The sequence below is a fragment of the Talpa europaea genome, assembly GCF_964194135.1.
Source record: "Talpa europaea genome assembly, chromosome: 15".
NCBI classification, from domain to species: domain Eukaryota; kingdom Metazoa; phylum Chordata; class Mammalia; order Eulipotyphla; family Talpidae; genus Talpa; species Talpa europaea.
Window position 1 is genome coordinate 52,804,029 of NC_140083.1, and position 23,030 is coordinate 52,827,058.

The 23,030-nt window shown below is 36.0% G+C and overlaps 1 protein-coding gene across 2 annotated transcripts in view; it reads left to right on the plus strand.

The window, feature by feature from the left end:
- Nucleotides 1-309: 309 nt before the first annotated feature.
- Nucleotides 310-23,030, plus strand: part of KRAS (KRAS proto-oncogene, GTPase) — a gene marked incomplete at both ends in the record, with an annotated part of 28,694 nt that continues 5,973 nt past the window's right edge. For both annotated transcript variants that reach the window (XM_084255031.1, XM_084255032.1), the window contains 3 exons: nt 310-420; nt 14,391-14,569; nt 16,112-16,271. In XM_084255031.1, the coding sequence (XP_084111157.1) occupies nt 310-420; nt 14,391-14,569; nt 16,112-16,271 (450 nt within the window). The remainder of the gene's footprint in view (nt 421-14,390; nt 14,570-16,111; nt 16,272-23,030) is intronic.

Below are 23,030 nucleotides of genomic sequence, written 5' to 3' on the forward strand. Positions count from 1 at the left end.
CAGCAGACTGGCTGCTTAGATAAAACAGCCTGAAAATAAGATAAAAGATTTACCCTGAATGCGTTTCTCTCAAATGTTGGTGGAAGAGTTTGCAAAATAACAACATTATAATTCATTACTCATCTGTAGCCAACTGAAGTTTTCAATTGAATTTTGTCAGGTATTTTGAAATGATTTTCTACATGGCGATGAAACTGTGTTAAAAGGCATTGATAATAGAGTATTTGGGTTATAGCAACCTCTCAATGTGTGATGCATATTCTAATGTAAGTCACGTTTTCATTATTTTCATTATAAGGCCTGCTGAAAATGACTGAATATAAACTTGTGGTAGTTGGAGCTGGTGGCGTAGGCAAGAGTGCCTTGACGATACAGCTAATTCAGAATCACTTTGTGGATGAATATGATCCTACGATAGAGGTAAATCTTGTTTTAATATTATGCATATTGATTTGTGTGGGTCCATCCCTTGGGTATAGAAAAAAGTTTCTCTGATCGTTTTTTTGTGAGTACTCTTTACAAGCAATTATACTGAAAATAGTTCTGTTAAGATACCTGAAAAGTTCTTGGATTTCAGGGCTTTAACTCTGCAGAGGTAGAGCGAGGTCTGCTTTTCCTAGAAGAGTATCAGGATCCGTGATGTCTATTTTGTATTAGCATATGTACATTTGATTCGAAGTGTACTTAAGAATTTCGTGAGAGTGAAAACATTAGGTTACATTTTACCTGTAACTAAAAGTCGCTTAAAAAAATGCAACTGTTCTTTTTATTGATTTCTCAATATTTTGACATCACATGTGAAAGAATTAAATTTACTGGTGAAGTGTAATCATTGAATGGTAAGGAAAAAACCAACTTAGGTAGTAGTGTTTTCCTGTTTTGACTTCACCTTATAGTAGTGGAGACCCTGTATGTCCCTGATTTTTTAATGAGCTCATTCTTTTCGGTATGTAGATCCACTGATCTATAAGCCTTTATAAGTCCTTAGCTTTGTTCTGCAGCCCTTTTTTAATTTATTCAGGGAAATGTTAAGGTGGTTTTTTCCATTTTATTACAAACTGATTAATTAATGAATAATTTTCAGACAGTTTTTAGTTTCATGAAAACTAGAAAGTAAAGACCAACTGCAAAATGCTAAAATAAAGCCCTGGAATAGAGACCTTGAGCAGTCAGGTCTTAATTCCTACTACCCCGGTCAGCACTCTACCCAGATTATTTCAGATCAGAATTTATTTAATCCCAAAGACCTGCAGAAGGGATGTTGTTATTAATTCATTTCCAGAATGTGGTTATTTGTGTATTTTATGCACAGTGTGAATCGTCACACCAAGTTTGACACGAATGGAGATGGAGATAAAATATTAATCTTTGAAAAAGATTAATGCTGCTAGTCTCATTTATCCCAGATTAAGTAGTCCTCATTCTTTAGCTTTTATTCTAGATCTGATATACCATTTTAAAAAATCAGCTCTCTATATTTCCCAGAATTTTCTGAGTCCCAGGAAACTCTGTGATTGCATTGAGGTCGATTCTGAGGGCATTGGCAACCTTGAAAGATGTTGATGCAATTTAGAATTTTGAGGATTGATTAAATAATGGTTCATAACAAAATGCCAAGTTTTTGAATATTATTTTAAAAATGGGAAAAGTGCTTGTGTGCAAACATTTAAGTACAAAAGCAACTTACACTTGGCTTCCAAGTGTAAAAATTCACATTAGCAAAGGGAACAGTGAACCATTTGCACAGAGTGGACCCCCTATGTAATGGATTCTGTAGTTCCTCTGGACAAATTTGTTCAGTGCTTTATGATGGTTTGGTTTGGTTTTCTTCTTTGAGGAGAATTAAATAATTTGCTCATTTCAAAGCCATTTCTAGTTCGCCTATTTCTAAAGCCAGGGTTACTTGGCATGTGCTGCCATTTAAATCAGATGTTAAAGGAAGTTTAATAGCGTCCGGGTGAAGTGTGAAAGTTTTCCTGGGATTTTGGAAGTCTATTTTAGCAGAAGTGACCTCCATCTTCGCTGAAAATTTGAGGAATTCCATTATACTCTATTTCCTATCAGAAATCATGGGTGCTGTGAGATAACGTGATTAACTAACTAGGTTAAGACACTTTCTGTTAATCTTCGCTCTAAATCTAAAAGAACTAAAGCTTCAAGTCAATACTGTATTTTGGGGGAAGGTAGAAAAAGTTTATAAACTCGGACCCATAACTCTTGTGATTGCTGCCAAACCAGAAGACTTGGCTCTGGGAAGCATTGATTACCCGTGAACTTTGAAACAGACCTTCCCTCACTCTTTAGCCACCTGGGAAAAGGTAACAGAGATCATTATCACCCAAGTTTCAGTGAGTCTATGAGGGAACTAATACATTGAATTTGTGGTGTGGTTCAGCTATAGAAAGGCAGGAGAATTTAGTAGCTTATTTTAGTTAAGTAGTTAAGTAGTTAAGTAAAAATGCTGACTTGATGTTTTTGTAAAAAGTTTACAAGAGAAGAGGGGATGTTACTGCTGTTGTAGGTTTTGACTGGTGAACAAAGCAGGTCAGACTTCGCACATTTGGAATTCTCATCAGCTTTCCTGCATTAAAAGCAGAACAGATGGAAAGAAATTTAGAAAAACGTTTTAAAATCAAGTAATATATTATCTAGTGGTCAAAAGAATTTTCAAAGATTTATAGTGAGATAAGGAAGGTGGTCATTGCTGCTTTCCTTTTGTAGATAAAAATGGTCTTTGAGAGCTTGTCACTGCTTGATGATACTTAGCTGGTATGTGGTGGAATTTTGATTTGCATTTTCTGCAACTAAGTTAAGTGGGATTTCTACTATACCCCCATATTGTTTTTTTAAGTGAAAAATTGACAGTCAAGCTAAGGAAATTGTAACATTGATTTATCGAGATCCTAGAATTTGAGCTGGATTATTGTTTAAAGACCTATTACTGTGAGAGAGGTGATGCAGAATTAGAAAGGTCTGACACACAGGTGGAATGTGTTTATATTTGAGACTGTGCACATGATCACCTTTACTTTCTATTCTGAAAGGTTTTGCTGTTATCTTTAATGAAGTCCACCAAAGAGTTCTGGAGATAACAAGTAACACATTAGTGGGGCAAGATCTAAAAACTCAAAGCAGTAGGCCCCCAGCACAATACCAGGTTAGAAATAATACATGTTCTCACCCGCTACTAGCAGAACATATTTCCTGAGATATGTTTTTCAGAGATTAAACTGGTAGAAGAAAAACCTTACTTTTAAAAAATATAAGCAGTTACAGACACAGAGATCAGACCATCAGTTGATTGACTAGCAAAGATGTAATGTGTATCCACTGGATATAATGTGGCAGTAAAAATAATGCAGAAAGAAATATTTTTTCCCAAGGTTCTAATTTTGACATCTGCATGGTTCTATTAATATGACACTTAAAATTCAGTCCAAGTGTTAGGCTTTCTTTGATGAAGTATCCTCTTGAGTAAGGAAGAATGGATTCATAATTGGATTGATTTGTTCCCTCTTTTGATCTCTGAGCTGTAGAGTGTTTATTCACCAAGATTCATAAGTTTCTTTATTTTTCCATGTTAATTATAGAATTTATTTTAGTTGTGGAGTAAGATGTTTAGGTTATAGAAAGAAAAGTCATAATGTGAAGCACTGTTGAAAAGTGGTATAAGAGAACTCTTATATCTTATGTAAGCTGTCATTTTTCTGTTTTTATACATATGCATCAGCAGTTTTCAGTGAGGAGTGAGTGGGTGACTGGTGTTCCATAGGGGACATTTGGCAGTATATGTGGAGGTATTTTGGGTTGTCACAACTTGAGAAGGGAGGGAGATGGCTAGTGGCATCTGTAGTAAGTGGGCAGTGGCAAGGGAGGCTGCAGACTCCCTTCAACGCATAGGGCAGCACCACAACAAATAATTCCCAGGCCCAAAATGTCAGTAATACTGAAGCTGAGACCCTAATCTGTATTACATACAACTTTTAACTTTGCTTAAATTGTCAAGTTCAAGTCCCCGAATAAGGTTTCTGTTAGATGTGGTAACATAATGAGGATTTAAGCTTCACCTTTTATAAACTAAAGACATGTTATATTGACTTACTCTAATGTTCTATTAAAAAGCATTTTCTTTTTTTAAAATAAGGTATATATATATACAGCACCTTTGTAACACATTTCTTTTCAAGAGTATGGCCAGCTCTTCCCCCTTTCAAATGAGTGCCCTCTACTGGTCAACTTAATAATAAATAACAACAATGAAATCCCAAATTGGGATGTTTTTTCTAGTTAAACTATGGGTAAAATCAATTTATAAATATATAAACTTTATTCAGAAGTATTTTATATAATGAATTTTTTAAAAAATCCAAAGTATGGATTTTACTCTGTGAATATTAATATAAAGAATGCTGTGTGGACTAGTTAGGCCTAGCTAAACAAACATATAGGTGAAATATATTTAAGAAAGAAAATGTGGCATGTAGGAGAAAAGAGGGTGGGCCTTTTGTTGTTAACATCCATTAAGGATACATTGAAGAAATTAAGAACAGCTTAGAGTTTGTCGGAATTTCTTTACATGCACCAGGAGGTTGGCAGCAGTCAGAGCTGAGTGATGTGTCCCCACGGGATACTTGGAAGGGGCTTTACAGAAGTGGCACTTGTGAAAGTTTACATTCTTTAGATTTTTATAGGACTCTAGAATAGTTGTGAGCACCTGACTTTCAGAATAACCAGCACAGAATACAGGCACTGCATCTAAGTCAGTTTAAAAATAAGTGTTTACTTAATAATAACTTTATTTAGACCCAATTGTTAAAAATCACTAGACATTTTATTCTAACATGGGTTTTTTTTTTTTTTAAAGATTTCTTATTTATGCATACAAGAACTGGGGTACAAGTTAGAGTTGCGGAGTGTGAGAGCATTCATCAGAGAGAGTGGGGAGCAGAACAGGCAGATGTACTGAAATACACTGCTGAGAGGAGCAGCGGGCGAGGCACAAGAGGTCTGCTGCACCATGTGGTTTGCTCCCTGGCCGGCCAGGGATCGAACTTGTGCTGCAGTGGCTGGCAGTAGCTTGATAGCACTGTCTCTAACCCCTGCGCCACCAGGAAGGCCCCTCTAACATGGGTTTTTATAAATGAAAATTTAGTAATGGAAATAAGTGAAAGGGAAAGAAATGTTACTCTGATTTGGTGTCTTTTAAGAGTATAGTTGTAACAATGTAACTAAATACTTAATTCCATAAATATTACTCAGTGTTTCCTGTGTGCCGTGCAGCCTTCCACTGGGCTGGCAGTAACACCAAGAAGCACAAGAGCGCATGTCTCTGCCTTCATAAAGCTTGCTGGTCTCCATTTTATCCTGGAGAGCAGAGTTTTTAGACAGTAATCCTGCTTATTTATAGTTAACCGAATCAAGAGGCTTTATGCTTTAAGAGGGCTTGGGAATTCTTGCATTTCTTGCCTATTTTGTCTCACAGTACCTAGATTTGTGGAACAGATATTGTGATTTTCATGTACTAAAGATGTGTAGAAATGGATGGCAAGAATAAACTATTTGGGAGGAGTGAGATGAGTTAGTGCTTTGTAATTTTTTCAGCTTTTTATTTTGACAAATTTCAAACCTATGGATAAAAGTAAAAACAAAAAACAGTACAGTGAATTCCTGTTACCTTAAACTAGTTAACATTTTGTCATATTTGCTTATGTTACAACCCTTTACCTCTAAACTTACACCTTCTGCAGCAGGCTTCTGTTAGACTATGGCCTGCTTATTGGGCACATCAAGTCTGTTATCTGCTTCTATAAAGTCTGTTATCTGTTTCTATAAACATAGCCATGCTCATGTGTTTGTATGTTGTCTGTGGTAGCAAAGTTGCATTGCCTGTTTGCCTGCAACAAGAATATTTCTTCATATAATTAAAGTGCATGAGGAAATTTTAATGTTTATGCAAAACTTTACCTATAGATAGACCATATTCCAATTCTGTCATTTCCAAGGATGCCCTTTTAGCAAATTTTTTTTCTCCTTATCCAAGATCAGAACTTAATTGCTACATCTCCAGGTCTCTCTTAGTCTTGGACACTCTTTCATTTTCCATAGTCTTTCTGACTGTGGCACTTACTGATGAGTGCTCTTCAGCAATCTGTATCAAAATTTAACTGGAATGTCTTTTGACCAAGTATTTCCAGTTCTAAGAATTAATTGAATAAATGTTTAAGATTTGTATGTAGGAATATCTATTGCAGTACTATGATTTTTAAAAAATGGAGATTATATGCCTATCAATAAGGAATAGGTGGAGAAAATATGGTACACTCTACAAACTATATTACACAATTTTCAAATGGATTAGTTAGATCTATAAGTACAGATGTTGAAAAATGTCCATTATGTAAGGGAAACTAGACCATGACACGTTAGGTAAAGTATGATTCCTGTCTTAAGTAAAAGTTCTGTTACAAGAACAAGCTCTTTTAACACTCTTACTCCCTAATCAAATCAGAAATACTTCATAACCCTTAGAGTTGTAGCTCTTCTTCCCTCAAGCGTATCCAGCTCCATTATATTTATTTTGTAGTAAGGAGTAATTTTTTTGCAAAAGCTAGTACAAGTGTAGTTGTTCATTTATTTTCTAAGGAGCAGTTAAGAGTAGCAGTTTAGAGTGGCCTGCCTTCTATTTTTGACCTATATGCATGTGTAATATAATAATAAAATAAGGCCTCCCTGATGGTGCAGGGGTTAAAGTCTCAGCACTATCAAGGTATCACCAGCCATTTTGGCATGAGTTGGATCCCCAGCAGGGAGTTAACCCACACGTGGTGCAGCAGACCTCTCCTCTCTAACCCACTGCTCCCCTCAGCAGTATTATTTCAGTAGATCTGCTCGTTCTGCTTCCCACTCTGTCTCTGGTGAAACCTCTTACCGCCCCTGCACCTCTGGCCTATACCCCAGTTCTTCCATGCATAAATGAATGAATGCATAAATAAATGAATAGATAAATCTCTGAGAAAAATAAAATAATATGGTTTGCTTTGATAGCACTTTTCATTTTGGAGAGGTATTTGCTCAGAGTCTAACCCTAACCCTGTACATGTAGTGCTGTATGTTTTTCTTTATCCACCTTTACAGCTGAAGGAGCAGTGACCTAGGAGAGATGAGTGATTGGTCTGCCTGCTCCCACCCATAAGTAAGGGAGCTTTCTGGGATACCCAAAGATTGAACACTCCTGAATGTGTCTTTAGCCTGCACTTCTCTCCTGGCAATCAAACCATGTGCTTACAGGCCAGAGTCCCCAGAACCCAGCATGCCCATCTAACCTCCTGAGCCTACCCACCATTAGTAAGATCTACCTTAAAAAAATTGGGATATAATTCACATAACCTACAATACATTCTTGTAAAGTATACAGGATTTTAGTATATTCACAAGCTTATGCAAACATCACTACTATCTCTATAACATTTCTGCAACCCACAAAGAAGTCTTCCCCGTTAGCATTCACTCCCCACTCCTGCCTTCTACCAGCCCCTGGCAACCACTAAGCTACTTTTTGTCTGTAGATTTCCTATACTTGGAATCATAAAATATATGGCTTTTTCTGTCTAGTTTCTTTCTTCCATGATGATGTTTTCAAGTTCATTTACATTGTTGCATATTTCAGTACTTTTTTTTTTTTTAATGGCTGAATAATATTCTGCATGGATAAGCCACATTTGATGGACCTTTTGGTGATTTCTTATTTTTGGCTGTTTTGAATTATGCTGCTGCAAACATTCATGTATAAGTTTTTATGTGAACATGTATTTTCAGTTCTCTTGGGTAGTTTACCTAGAAGTGGAATTGATGGCTATAGGCAGCTTTGTGTTTTAACTTCTTGAGGAGCCGTTAGGCGGCCTTTCTGCATTGGCTGCACCATTTCCATTCCTGCCAGTGATGTATGGGGGTATCCTGCCAATTGTGCCCATTGACTATTTCTCAGAACTCTTTGATCTTCTCCATCTGGACTGCTGTTGCTACCTTAGTCCAGGTTCTATCATTTCTTTTTTTTTTTTTTTTTTCTTAACTCAGGCTCTTTTTTATTTTTTTAAAAATTTTTTTAATTTTATTTTTTTATTTATACAAGAACCAGGGTACAGGCCAGATGCGCGGGAGGGTAAGAGGACCAAAATACAGATGGACCAAAATACACTGGCAGATGGACCAAAATACACTGCTGAGGGGAGCAGCGGGCTCGACAGGAGAGGTCTGCCTCACCAAGTGGGACCCTCACCAGCTGGCTGGGATCAAACCTGCGCCACAGAGGCTGCTGACAGCTTCACAGCGCGGCGCTCAACCACCAGCGCCACCAGGGGAGGCCCCAGGTTCTATCATTTCTTATAATAGTTTCCTAACTTGTTTCCTAACTTATCTCCCAGCCAGCGTCCTCATCTCTTTCTACAATTTGTTGTCATATTGCTAACAGTGAGCCTGATTAATCTGACCCTCCCTTCCTACTTAAAGCCTGTCAGTGATTTAGTATAAGATGAAGCTCAAAATTCCATGATGTGGCATACAAGATGCTTCATAAACTTGCCTTTGCTTGATTGTCCAGTTTCACTGCTTCACTTACCTGCAGTGTCTCTAAACTAAAGTTGTATTGAACTTCTTGTTCCCAGTGCACTTGGCCTGCATTGTACTTTCTCTTTTCTCCTTCCTGCAGAAGTGACCCTCCCCTCTCCTGCCTTCCTTAATTCATGCAAGCAGAGGTGAACTCTTCTTCCTGTTGTTCGTTGTACTTTGTCCTGCATAAGGTGTTGTGGTTATTTCATTGTATGTAATGATTTGTTGACATTAATATCTCTTCCACCAGACCTAGCTGCTTGAGGTCAGAAACTTTATAATGCCTGATACATGTGACAGATTTCTATAAGGTGTGTCTCTGATCCGCAAGAGAATGGTGTAGGCAGCTAAGAATGAACTAATAAGCCTGCATTTAGATATCCCAACTGTCTTGTTTGTTCCCTGTTGTAATTCTGACACTGTGGGCTTTTATACATGTTTCTGGCTGTCTTTGAGAACTAGCTAGCTGTAAAACCGTGGATGGCCTATACCCAATAGTGTAGAACACATCCATTCTATGATGGAATCAAGTCAACTTCAGAAGTGTCACAAACTACTTGAGTATTAAAAGGGTTAAAAGTAATGATCTCATTTTTCCCCTACAAGTGTTATTTATCAGTGCGTGAAAAATACTTACAATATTTAACATGGTAAGAATACCTAACAAACATTTCAAAAATAAATTGTCAAATACTACTTTAGCTGTCATCTCTACCGTCCTGTTTATATTTGTAAGTTTCTGATGAAATCAGCATTATGAAGATGGAGATTAAATAGGACAAATGCTTATAATATGCTTATCACAATGGTAATATGGTTGTTCTAGTAAAAGTTGCTCATTTCATTAGGTTTCTGTTTTTTCTATTATGTCTCCCCCTGTCATGGTTACTGCTGAGCTGCGAAACTGTGTTGAGTATATTAAAAGATGAACATTCTGAGTAATTTGCTTACTATTAATTATAAAGAAAAAATACCAAAAGTGATGACCTGATCAATGAATTCATCTCACCTAGAATGATTTAGTCTTAACTTTCAAATTTTTGTAATACATTTATAGATAATGCTTCTATACATAAAACAGCAGTTATAAGTGAATTGAACTAGTAAAGCCTTTTTAAAAAAAGTTTATGTTGTTGCAGGTAAGTTGAAAACTGATTGTCATAGGACACATATAAGAATAAATACAGATATCTGAGAGAAAAATGACACAGGATTATAAAGACTGGATAGTAAGACAAGAGTTTTTAACCTAACAGCTGACAGACAATTAAAGAAAAATAAAAACATAAACTCCGTATTCATGAGTGGTGATGACCTGGGTGTACTCTTAACCCTGTATGGGAAAGAGCAGGTGAATAGCATGTGTGGACTGGCCAGCTTTTCCTGTCGTCGTCATATTCTGCCACACAGGAATCAGGTCTTTTCTTTTTCAAAAATACTGAGCTTAATGCAGTTGAAGGCCCTTGTGTTCTTTTCCACAATGTTATTGTTTTTCATGCCACAAATGTTTTAAATGTCGTATGTATTGTTTTATTTTTACATTGAAGTTTATTATTCGATAGAATTTGCTTGAATATGTTTATTAAAGCTCTTAATATTGTAATTTTAAATTTCAAGTTTTAATATAACTTACTATTAAACTTGTCCTTATTTTTACAAGAGTTTTCATAGTGTCTGCATATATTTATTTTGAATGAATTCATTCATTTATTCAGCAGGAAGTACTGATCCTACTGTGTTCAAGGCTATTATGTACAGGGTGGGTAGTGGTGAGCAAAATAGATGTGAGTCCAGCCATCATAAGGCCAGAAGGAGATACAGACTGGAAGGATTGCACAAGAAATATAGTTACATATTTTAACACATGCTGTGAAGGAAATGTGAAGGTGCTGAGGAAGGAGAGTGAAAGTCCTTTGGATTTTATTTTTAGGAATGGGGGGATATTTTTGGATGATTTAAAGTGACCATCGCTAGCCACTATGTGGAGAATATTCGTAAGACTATAATCAGGGATCCCTACTAGGAAGCAATTGCAGCATATTGCACGAAACAGAATAGTTGTGTTCGACCATGACAACAGTGGTAGGTGCTTGGATTTGGCGTTTATTTTGAAGGTAGACAAATGGTATGAGATTGTAGGTCAGTATTAAAATGCCCATGTACTTTTCCTTTGTAAGACATTTCAGGGGGCCTGTTAAGTCTATCTCTGCATATTTTTTTTTAACATAAGCTGTATTTTCTTAGCATCTTTTCCCAGAAATGACATTCCTGTGTCAAAAGCTATGAATATTTGTATGACTCTTGACATATGCTGTAAATGCTTTCCCAAAGGATTATGCCTGTTTATTGTATCACCAGAAATGTCTGAATTCTATCTACAGTTAACTTTTGCAGCATAGTAAATTTCATGTAGAAAAGGTTTTTTTTTTCCCCCTCCCTACTACAGCACTGAAAAAAAAGAAAACCAACAGTGCTTTAGCTGAAAGTGAGGGGAAGTATATAGAATAGCTTTCCTTCATTTGATATTTTATGATGTTGACTTAGTTTAAGTGGCTTTATTTTATCCAGGTTTCCAAAGATTTTAGTGACCTGTGCATCTGATCTAAAGGTTTATTCTATTTGAAAGACTGGGAACATAAAAAGTATTCTTAGCTCTTAAGCCATACAGAAACAGGTAGACAGGATTTGACCTGTGGACAGTGGGTTGCTTAACCCTTATTTACTTACTTTCTAATTTTGGGAGCGATTCTACACTTATGCATACTTTTTTCCCCCGATTTTCATATATTTCCTCTCTTTTGGCTAATGAAGTTGGGATAAAATTTTAGTATTTTGTTGTGCTTATTTTTTGGTTTGCCTTCAGACCTGTTATTTCTTTTTCAGATCATACATTACTATTTTAACGCTTCAGGTTATAAGTTTAACTTAGTTGTGCTGCCTTTTTATATAGTTTACTAACTGTGCTTTTAAAGATGACTATAGTTATGATGATAATTTTGGAGAAATACTGACTTTTCAACCTATACCTGTTATTTCTAATCCTAATCAGCAGATTCTACTTATTGTGGATTACTTTTCAACACCTGAATGTGACTTAGAACTTGGTTGCAATATTTTAGGATTTAGAAGGGAGAAGGTAGTAGCTGTGAGATATATTGGCGAATAGGGACTGTTTTCCCTGTTTCTTAGTCCCTTTGATAGAGCATTCATCATGGGAACATGTTGTGAAATACGTGCAGAGACTACTGATATTCCACATGGTATACTTTGAAATACAGTGTTTGAAAATTGTGTAAGTGGGACTTCACTGAGGTACCTCTTGGAGGCATTCCATATGGGCAGATGGTGAGTAATCCCCCAGCCAGGCTGTAGGCACAGACTTGGGTGACTCTAGCAACTGTAGTCTTTAATTTTATTGTTGTGAGAAGACTAAGGAAACAACCAACTCTAAGATTGTTAGTGTTGGTAAGTAAAGCATATGAGGTGCCCGCGATAAGTAAGGAGAGATCTTAGGTCTGTCTTACATGCACTCTAAGAAGTTCTCCGTGGCCCTCAATTCCTGCTCTTCCACAATACTTAAGTAACCCTGGAATTAGTTCATTATGGAGTTTTTTCAAGTACTTAATTTAAGAACTGGGATAAAATAATAAAATTTAAAAATTTTCCCATCTTTGGTCAGGAGCTTCTTATTGAGAAAATACATATTCATTCTTTTTTCTTAATGGTGAGATAAATAACTTGGAAAATACAGTTTACTTTAAAATATCAGTACAACATCATTGTCTAAATGGTTGTTTTTCACACTTTCTGAAATGTGTTTAACATGACATCTCATACCAAAAAAAGGTAAATTTATTTCTTAAACTTGTTCTCTCTATTGAAGATACAGCCTTTGTTAATATTTTGATGTATATATCACCAGTTTTAAAAATTTTGTACAGAAACGTTTATATATATAGGTACATATATCTTATTTGGGTCATGCTTCAAATGTAATTTTTGTATTTTCCTTAATACTGTAAACATTTTTCAAACATTTTACCAAATATGTGATTTTATCACCATTCTCATTTTTATCACCATCCTCTTTTTTGATGATAGAATGTTCTGTAAGGTATTTCATGAGCTGAAGGCATGCTAGTACTACAACCATGTGTGGGACAATAAAAAAGTGTCTTAAGTTTTATCCTTTACCTATTATCTACCCTGACTCTTATTCTATGACTTCACATTATACCCCCCTTCCTCATTTTCTGAGGCTATTTGGCAGAGAATGTGTAAAATTTTTTTATGCATATGTGTTATTCCAAAGGCAGAGGGAAATTGTCTCTTTAAGATACTGTTAGTACTGTCCACCCTCTTTCCTTCTCAGTTGAACTGCATAGTCCCTTTATATCCATCTTTTCCCCTCTCTCCCACATCTCTCTTTTTTAATACAGACTCCACAGATTTTGTGGATAAGAGGAGTACATAACTATGCTGTTTAGAATTAATACAATATCCAACTGTTAGATATTGTTATCAAGGACTTCAGAAATGGATAAGAACATTATAATCCTCCATATTGACCAAATGCTTATGTATTCCCTTGGCTGTAAGTAAAATAAGTACTTGATGGTATTTTTAAGTTAGTTGGTTTTTCTTGCCACCTAAATCATCCTAAATAATAGATTTAGTAGAGTTATCCCATTTTTGTAATACTTTCTTTTATGGATTATTTGGGTCTCTTGTTACTACTATGTACATGTCCATTGTACTCTGTAAAACACCTTTTTATTGTAAAATATACATAAATTCATATGTATTATTGTAATAAATATATATTGTATCACACAACAGCCATTTAAGTGTACAATTCAGATGCATTAAGTAAATTTGCAGTAGTCTGCAACTGTTAGTTTTATCCACTTCCAGAACATTTTTATCATCTTAAACTGGAACTGTTCCCATTACACAATAATTCTAATCCCTCTTCTTGCAGCCCTAGGATCTCTCTACTACTTTTTGTCTTTGACTTTACCTTTTCAAGATATTTCATCTAAGTGAAATCATAGAAAATTTGTTTTGTTGTGTCTGGCTTATTTGACTTAGCATAATGTTTTTAAAGTTATCCATGTTGTAGCATATATCCAAATTTCATTCCTTTTTATGGCCAAGTAATAGTCCACTGTATGTATATATCATGTTTTGTGTATCTGTTCACCTGTTAAGAAATACTTGGGTTGTTTCTGCTTTTTGGTTATTGCAAATAACACAGTTATGTACATTGGCTTTATGTATATTAGAATCCCTGCATTTAGTTCATTCGGTTGCATACCTGGGAATATAATTGCTGGATCCCATGATAAATTTTTGTGCACCTTTTTGAGGAACTGTGAAAATTTTCCTACAGTGGTGGTGCCACTTTACCTTCGCATTAGCAATATACAGAGGTTCTAGTGTCTCCCCCACATCCTCCCTAGCACTTAGTCTCCCCTTCCCCCCCTTTTTTTAAATAATAGCCATCCTAATGGGTGTGAGGTGGACGCTCACTTTGGTTTTGATTTACATTTTCCTAATGATGTTGAGCAACTTTTCATGTTTTTATAGGTCATTTTATATCTTCTTTGGAGAAATGCCTTTTCAAGTCCTTTTTCCCAGCTGGATTGGGTTTGTCTTCTTGTTGTTTAGTTGTGTCTGACACAGCTGGATTGGGTTTGTCTTCTTGTTGTTTAGTTGTGTCTGACACCTTTTTAAAAGTAAAAAAGTACAGTATAATAATCTAGACTGTGTTTCTCCCTTCTCAGGATTCCTACAGGAAACAAGTAGTAATTGATGGAGAAACCTGTCTCTTGGATATTCTCGACACAGCAGGTCAAGAGGAGTACAGTGCAATGAGGGACCAGTACATGAGGACGGGGGAGGGCTTTCTTTGTGTATTTGCCATAAATAATACTAAGTCATTTGAAGATATTCACCATTATAGGTGGGTTTAAATTGAATATAATAAATTGACATTGAGGAGTAATTATATCTTCCTTTATTTGAGTCTTTGTTAATTCCCATGCATAAATTATCTACTTTAATTTTTTTAATAATTTTTGGGAAATGGTAATATCCCTGTTTACAAATGGTGCTCTTGAGGAAAAAAGTAGTTGAGTAACTTGTTCCATATTGAGTAGATAGTAGCAGTGCTGGGATTGAAACCTATGCCTGCTGTGAATCAAAACTTGCTCTTTTAACCACTCTATGATAGAGAAACAGGCTTTAAGCTAGAGCGACCATAAAAATGGAAACCACAACAAATATGAAAAGTTAATCAAAAATGATGCTAGTTGAATAGTTTAAAAATAAACTAAAAATAGTTTTAAACTAAACTATCTAATTTCTTGAAAGTAGATAAACATTGGCCTTAAAATATTTAGGGTAAAACCACAACTATAAAAGTTTGAATTATTGCAACAATTTTTCAAGAATCCCACAATCTTAAAATCATTGTTGTATCAAGTATCATTTATAATCTATTTCTTTGAGGGCTTACAGTTTAAATAAAACTCATGTTGAGCAAATACCACATTCATTGGCTGTGTTGTATAACAGTAAAGTAGCCCAATTGAGGGTTCTAATGATTTACTTACATCATATTTCTTCCAGCCTGTTTTCTCTGAAGTCTAGTAAGAGAGGGGAAAAAAATCTGGGTTGGTGATAATATTTTTGTAGAATAGTAAGTAGATACAAATATGTCAGCTAATAAGGAGCGAAACTGGGAATTTGAGCCAGTCCTAACTCTGTTGTCTGCTTATTCCTAGTACTGTACATTGCCTCTTTGAGAGTCATCTAAATTTCCAAGGAATATAATTTTATCCCAAATTTAAACTTTGTACACATTTTATATTGAAAAGTATCAACATGTAGTAGCCCTTTACAGAATACACAGCACAGACAGTGACATCAGTGTTTTCCTTGTAGAAATCTAGCTCTTCCCACTTAGTATTCTTTTTTGAGAAAGAAATATGGAAAATTTGTTAATGTTATAATTCATGGTTTTGTAACCATATTTGAATTCCATACAAAGACATCTAACAACACACATAGTGCATGTCTCTAAGACTATAGTTTTAAAAATTAGGCACAGCACTTCTGGCTAAGAATTATTTACTATTTTGTTTGATCTTTATGACCTACTTGCATATTGAATCTGATGGACTGTATTTTATATTATGTTTCTAGGTGTTCCTTTTTAAAAAAATTTTTTTGAGGTCACATTGGCTTACAACACTATGATTCAGAGGTGTAGGTTCGTTTGTACCTCTACAGACAGGTTATTTGGTCTTTTAAGAGACAGGGAAGTTCCCTGTTTAAAGATGGAGAAAAAAAGATAACTGGAAAGAGTAACAAGGAAAATGTGGTGTGATGGCAACTTGGAATTATATGACCTTCATATTTTATAAGATAGAGTTGTAAACAATTTTTGAAAGATTTTTCTGTTACTAATCCCCCCCCCAACTCTCTTTTTTTTCTTCCCCAGAGAACAAATAAAAAGAGTTAAAGACTCTGAAGATGTACCTATGGTTCTAGTAGGAAATAAATGTGATTTGCCATCTCGAACAGTAGATACAAAACAGGCTCAGGACTTAGCAAGAAGTTATGGAATTCCTTTCATTGAAACATCAGCAAAGACAAGACAGGTAAGTAAGACTTTATAAATCTCTTCTCTGCCAACTTTATCAAGTGATTTTAATCAATAATCATAATCTACTAATAAGTTTTCTAATATCATTTTGGGGGCAGGGACATTAATAAATGTACATACCTGATAACATAATTATTACAACATTTAATGCAACTTAAATCAGTTTTTCTTTCCATTATACTAAAATAGGTAATAAAAGAATGTGTGTTTGGTAGATGTTCTCAAGGATGTGAAAGGGCAGTACTTCTGAATTCCCTGTCTCTGCTGTCGCTTTTGGCTTTGCTTTCTTTCCACATTGAACATCTCTCTTCATCTCAGCACAACCTACATTCAGGATTCAAGAAAAGTGGGAGTTTTGTTGTTATTTTTTTTTCACTCATTTTATTTATGAACTAAAAGAACAGAGGAACAAAGTTTGAGTTTCCTGTTTTAGAAGTGTTTTTAAGAGTGTTATGTCTTGGTTTAGATTGTTGTATTTGAAGAGTTTTACTTTGGTAGAATTTTTTTTAAGGATGTATTTATTTTTGAAGAAAGTGTTCAATAGAGGAGGAAAATATTCAAAGTAAATAGAAATTCTGTTGTTCATTGACGCTGTTATTTTGACAAAAATTAATGCCAGATATCCTTGAATTTTATGTTAAAAATCAGCTTCATTTTAAGAGCGACTTTTTCTCTAGGTGAAATAAAGCAATTGTATGAAAAAAGAATTTTACATAAAGAGTAAAGTGCTGGAAAGGAATGCTTTAAGGGTGTGATGGAATACAGTTTTCATGCAGTAAGAAATTGGTCAGTTTATGTTCTACACCAGCTGGACTTTCGTTTAGGCCTTTGTTTGGATACATGTACCTGTCTTTGGATACAGGAAACCAATTTTGCGAAACTAAAACTTCAGCATTGCTAGGAGGTAGGAAAATTGATGGACAATTCACTACATGATGGAACTTGCAAAACAGACATTCTAGAATATTCATTAAGTTTTTTTAAGGGGTAAAGTTTTAAAAGTGAACTGCCATTCACATATATGCCCATGGGCTAGTTCTATTCCCATTTCCCTAGTGGGGGATCATTTGTGCCACTTCCTAATTTTTATAAATTTGGTACACAGTGAAAACAAACTGAATTCTTTTTCAAGTCTTTATTTTGAGATACAAGCTGAATTTCATTATTTTGTAGTACAAGTATGTCATTCGAAACCATGATTATGTAGTGAAAGAAAGACTTGGCGTCACTTGAGATTTCATTTAAATCCATGCCCAGGTCCCAGAGGCTGGGAAGAAGTTTGGTTTTTGTCTTTCTGGTCTTCTCTAATCAGGTGCCTTGATTTCCCTTACAGAGGAGGTAGTCAGAAAACGTGACTCTATTTGCAGATGATTATTGTTTTTTTGGTTTCTTTTTAAAGATTTATTTGTTTATTTATACAAGCACTGGGTACAGTTAGAGGCACTGGAGGGTGAGAGAATTCACCAGAGCCAGAGCGGGGAACAGAACAGGCAGACTGACGAAGTACACTGCTGAGGGGAGCAGCGGGCGTGGCAGGAGAGGTCTGCTCTCCATGTGGGACTTGAACCGGTGCTGCAGAGGCTGCAGGCAGCCTTACAGCCCAGCGCTCAACCGCTGCGCCACCGGGGAGGCCCTCTATTTGCACATGATTATTGTATGATTATATCCCAACAGTTTCTTATGAAAAAACTTCAAATATGAACTCACTGAAAACATTTGTGGACCTAGTACTTAGATTATTTTTTAAAAGGTACTTTCTAGGGCCTCCCATGGTGGCACAGTGGTTGAGCGCTGGGCTTCGAAGCTGCCCGCAGCCTCTGCAGCACCGGTTCAATCCCCGGCCGCTGGCGAGGGTCCCCCATGATGCAACAGACCTCTCCTGCCGCGCCTACTGCTCCGCTCAGCAGTGTATTTTGTCAGTCTGCCTTCCCCACTCTGGCTCTGGTGAATTCTCTCACCGTCCCGCGCTTCTGACTGTACCCAGTGCTTATAAATAAATAAATAAATCTTTAAAAGGTACTTTCTAGAGTAGTGAGCATTGTAGTTTACATTTTACAAAGAAAAGAAAAAAACATGCGAGTCTGCCACTGTTGTCAAGGTTACAGACAGAGCAGTGTGAATAGCCTGGGCTGCTGCTTCAAGTCCAGATTCTGACTTAGTGTCTAGGCTGCACCTGTGATTCTGCATTTCTCACACTCAGGCAATGCTGATTTTGCTGCAGGGACCGCACTTCGAGTAGTAAGGCCAGAGAAGACACTGGAAGGGAGTGGGTTATTCCTAGCATGTTGCTTCTCACTTCTCCTCTGAGATAGAGCCTCAATAGCTGTGTCTTCTTTCCTTGTGTAGTTACTACCTCAGGAGTACCAACTGATTTTGTGATATTTCCTATACCACCATATTAGTAATCATAAAACTACCTGATTTCCTTTTAAAATAGGTTTTTAGGGTTGGGGTGGGGGAAGGAAGTGAGGAAGATATGTGTGTATGATGGAAGCTGATTAACTTAAATTTTTCTGTGGCTATTTCCATAGATCATCTAATTAAGTGATGATAAATACTTGTGATTTGGTTTTTATCCTTCTATTGTTGAGCTTTTCTTACCCAGTTTTATTGATATCTTTATGTCATTTATATTGCTAAATAACAACTCAGATGTCAGTTTCTGATCTTTGGTTTATTTTTCACTACATGGACTTGTTGACTTGCCTTTCAAAAGTTTACTCATCTTCCTCTTGAAATTAATTTGATATTGGACTGCTTCTGGAACACTCTAAAGGGCTTTTTCACCTAACTGTGGAGATCATTGAAATAGGTATATTTTAATAAATTTTATAACCCCAGCTTTTCTGAAATTTGAAACCCTTTTCTGCAGAGTTTTTGTTGTTTGTCTACTGTTACTTATTTGTTATTTGAACAAAGTAAACATGCTTATCCTTGTATTTTCTCAGCAGCTACTTGTACTATGCCCTAAGTTTTGTTCGTGGAAATGCACCTAAAACAGACACGAAAAAAAATTCCATCCAATTTGTTAGGAAGGGACATTCATTTAGAACTTCTTACTTATGCAAGTCAGGGGCTGGCAAACTTAAGTGACGGGCCAGATAATAAATATTTTATACTTTGTGGACCACAAGTGGTATCTATTACTTTTTTTTTCTTATAAGTCTTTAAAAATGCAAAACCACTCTTCGCTTGTGGTCAAGACAAAAGTAGGCTGTGGCTGCCTCTGGCCTGCGGGCTGCTGTGTGCTGACCTCTGAGTCTCTGGGGACCTGTCCCACTGGGTTGGACGCTGGAAGTTAGAGCAAACTTTACGCTTACATTACATTTTTTTTTTTTAAATATCAGTCATTTTAAAATAGAACTTATGTATTCCGTGAAAGGGAAGTAGTTTTACTCTACTACTTTTTTTGGATAAGGATTGCAGAATATATTATTTTACTAACATTACTTTGTAATTTTAAAGGATGCATTCTTTGACTTGCATATAATGAATTGTTTTTTTGCACTTATTATAGTCCATATCTATAGTCCATATCAAAATCTGTCTTATTTTCTTCTTTATTGCTAGTGTGTTTAAAAACTGCTGCTGAGTTCATGTTATCTGGGCAATTCTGATGGACAGGATTTCTTGACCTTTTTGGGCAGTTGCCGGCATTGTTGGCAAAGGCTGTTGAGACCAAAACACTGACACCATGGTAATCAACTGTGTTTTCCAGTTTGCTAAAATCAGAGGTGGGGAGGGTTCCGTAAAGTGGATGACAGAGCAGAATTCTCAGAGTATCTGCTACTCCTGATTCAGCTGTCTTGCTTTCTGAAGGCTTTGATTTGAGTACAATATGAAAATTAATTTTACAAACTTAAAAATGCTGAGTGATTAATTTCCTGGTTTTTGCTATTAATTTTTAATAAAATTAGTGGCAGGAGGACCTCCATGAAGGAAAGCTTTTGATCAAAATGTTTTTCAAACTAAACCAAATAAAAGCCTCCTTATGTGCCTTGTTTCTCTGTTTAATATAGATGAGAGCAATTTTGAACTTCAGCTTTTTATGAATTAAAAAATAAGAAACAGTTACTGTGTATCTGCAGTGTACCATGCACAGGGAAGGGATTCAGAACAGGTCTCCTAAGATGTGTCCAGTTGGGCATGTGGATTATTTTGAGTAAAGATGATCAAAATCCTGCAGGCTCAAGAGGAATCTCTGCCTCTCCCTTAATTACTTAGAGGAATTTAGATTAGGGGGTAGCGGAGGGGGGCGGGATTTGATCATAAAGTATTGCCAGAAATAACTTTCTATGACCCATCTGAATGGAAGGGAAAATATCTAATTATCAAACCGCTATTCTTCTGCGAGTCTGTGCATCATTCACTCTTCTCCCTTTACAACTCCAGACTCCTGTCCCATTTCTTAGCTCGGGATAAGTACCTCAGTTTACCTTTCTGGCTTTGGAGCTCTGTGTCTGTGTGGGCTCCCCATACATATGCAACTAAATTGTTCTTTTTTGTTAGTCTGCTTTATGTTTATTAATTATAGACCAAATGGAAGAACCTTGAAGGATAGAGGAAAATCTTTCCATACCCGCAGTAGCCTCTCAAGTACTGGTATCACTGCATCTCGGTAGTGCCTGAGATGCGCTCTTGTTTATAGCAAAGTCACTTGAGAAATGCAGTGGTGCTAAGTCATTTTTAGAGTACTTCTTGTTTCTCTCTCTCCAGAAAGCTGGTACTCTTGCATCGGTTGCTGGTTAGGTTATTTGAAGTGTTACTTCCTTGAAAGAGTTGGCAGGAACTTTTGCAGATAAGCTGTTCAGCAGGAACAAATACTTGTTTAGACTCAGATCTCCTAGCAAAAGCTTTCTAGGTAGGAATAGAGGGAGATGCTGTCCTTCCTTCAGCATGGAGGGCTCTGTGTCTGTGGGCCTGGAAGTCGCTTTCCAGATAGTGACTGAGCTGAAAATATTGTCAGATCTCTTGGTGTAAATTTTTTTTTTACCTAGGTGTAGATTTATGTACTTTTGTTCCTACGAAGTATTTTCAGTTCTTAATATTTAATAAGGGAAATATTATATAAGGGAAATATGAAATGAATATACGTATGAACAAGGCTTTTGAGTGTCAGTTAAGAGTTTGGTGACCAGCCATAGTGGGTATTAAACATCAGTTTGGTCACACACACTTTTTCTTTAGAAATTACCTACACATTTTACAATAGAGAGCTGGTATTCGGTGCCAGGGCACACATAGCATCATGTTCTCTCTTCTTCAGGATACTTTAAAGCATATTGCCAAGAAGTAAGTAATTTTAGTTGAAAAAATAATGGTAAATAACTGACTCTTTGAGCTCTGATTTAAATTTTCTGTTAGTAAAAATAAGAAATGAAAAAGTCACTGTGAAAAAATGGTTTCTCAGTGTTGTGCATTATCTTAGCCACTGAGGGCCTAATACTGAATTCTTGGTGGTGGGCAGTAATCTCTCTTCTTTAATTATTGGCTTCCAATTCTCTCTGCATTGCTGAAAACAGAAATCATACATTCTGGTATTGGTGATGGGGATGCACACACTTAAAAAGTAGAGACTTTCAAACTGATTTTTGAAATAAGTTGCGATCAAAATTTGCTTCTGCTATATCAGTAGAGAACAAAAACCCTCTATCCTCCTCACACAGTGGCATGTTCTAGTACTTCTACATGACTTTGTAACTTTTTTAAAACAGAAGTAAAAGTTTACATTCTTGAAAAATATGAGTTTTTACCTGGTTTGTTTTATTTACATGTATTTTCAATTACTTCATTGATTTTCATATTGGGAGAGAATCATTTGTGAAAATACTTAAATACTAGATCAGGGTTTATATTTTACATGCTTTACTAAAGTCATTTTAATGCTTTAAAATTGTTTATCTCAATAATGACATTTTTTAATACAAAATTTTTGTCAAGTACTTTGAGTAAAAATAAGCCCTTTTGAGAATTAATGACATATAAAATGCTAAAAATTTTTCATGTAGGTACAGTGACCCTCTTTAAATTACTTTTATATAGAATGATTTGAGAAAATGGTCGGACAATTTTATTTTATAGCTGATTTAAATAGCTACCAGTAGTTGGCGCAGCGGTTGAGCGCTGGGTTGCGAAACTGCGCACGGCCTCTGCGGCGCCGGTTCGATCCCCGGCTGCTCCCCGGCCACCGGAGGAGGGTCCCACATGGCGCGCAGCCCTCTCCTGCCGCCCGCTGCTCCCCTCAGCAGTGTACTTCGGTCCTTCTGCCTGCTCTGCTCCCCGCTCTGGCTCTGGTGAATTCTCTCACCCTCCCGCGCTTCTGACTGTACCCAGTGCATGTATAAACAAAAAAAAAACAAACAAACCAGCAAACAAATAAATAAAGCATGCCTCTATTAAAAAAAAAAATAAATAAAAAAAAAAATAGCTACCAGTAGTGAAACCTGTTTTCCATTAAGAATAAGAATCAAATTTTGTTGGGCCATAATGATTTTTGTATTAGATAGTTGATGGAAATACACTGTTGGGTGGTATAAGTAACTTCAGATGTAAATATTATATAGTCAATATAGTATTTCAATGTCTACCTTTTAACTGAAACTTAATTTTATGAATTTTAAATGAAAATTTACCTTGTAGGTAAATTACTAAGATCTGCTGAAGCAGCTCATAATATATTCTTGAGATTCATAAAAAGTAATGCAAACTCAAGAATTGAGGTGCATTTTTTATTGACCTTTATAGTCGTGCAGGT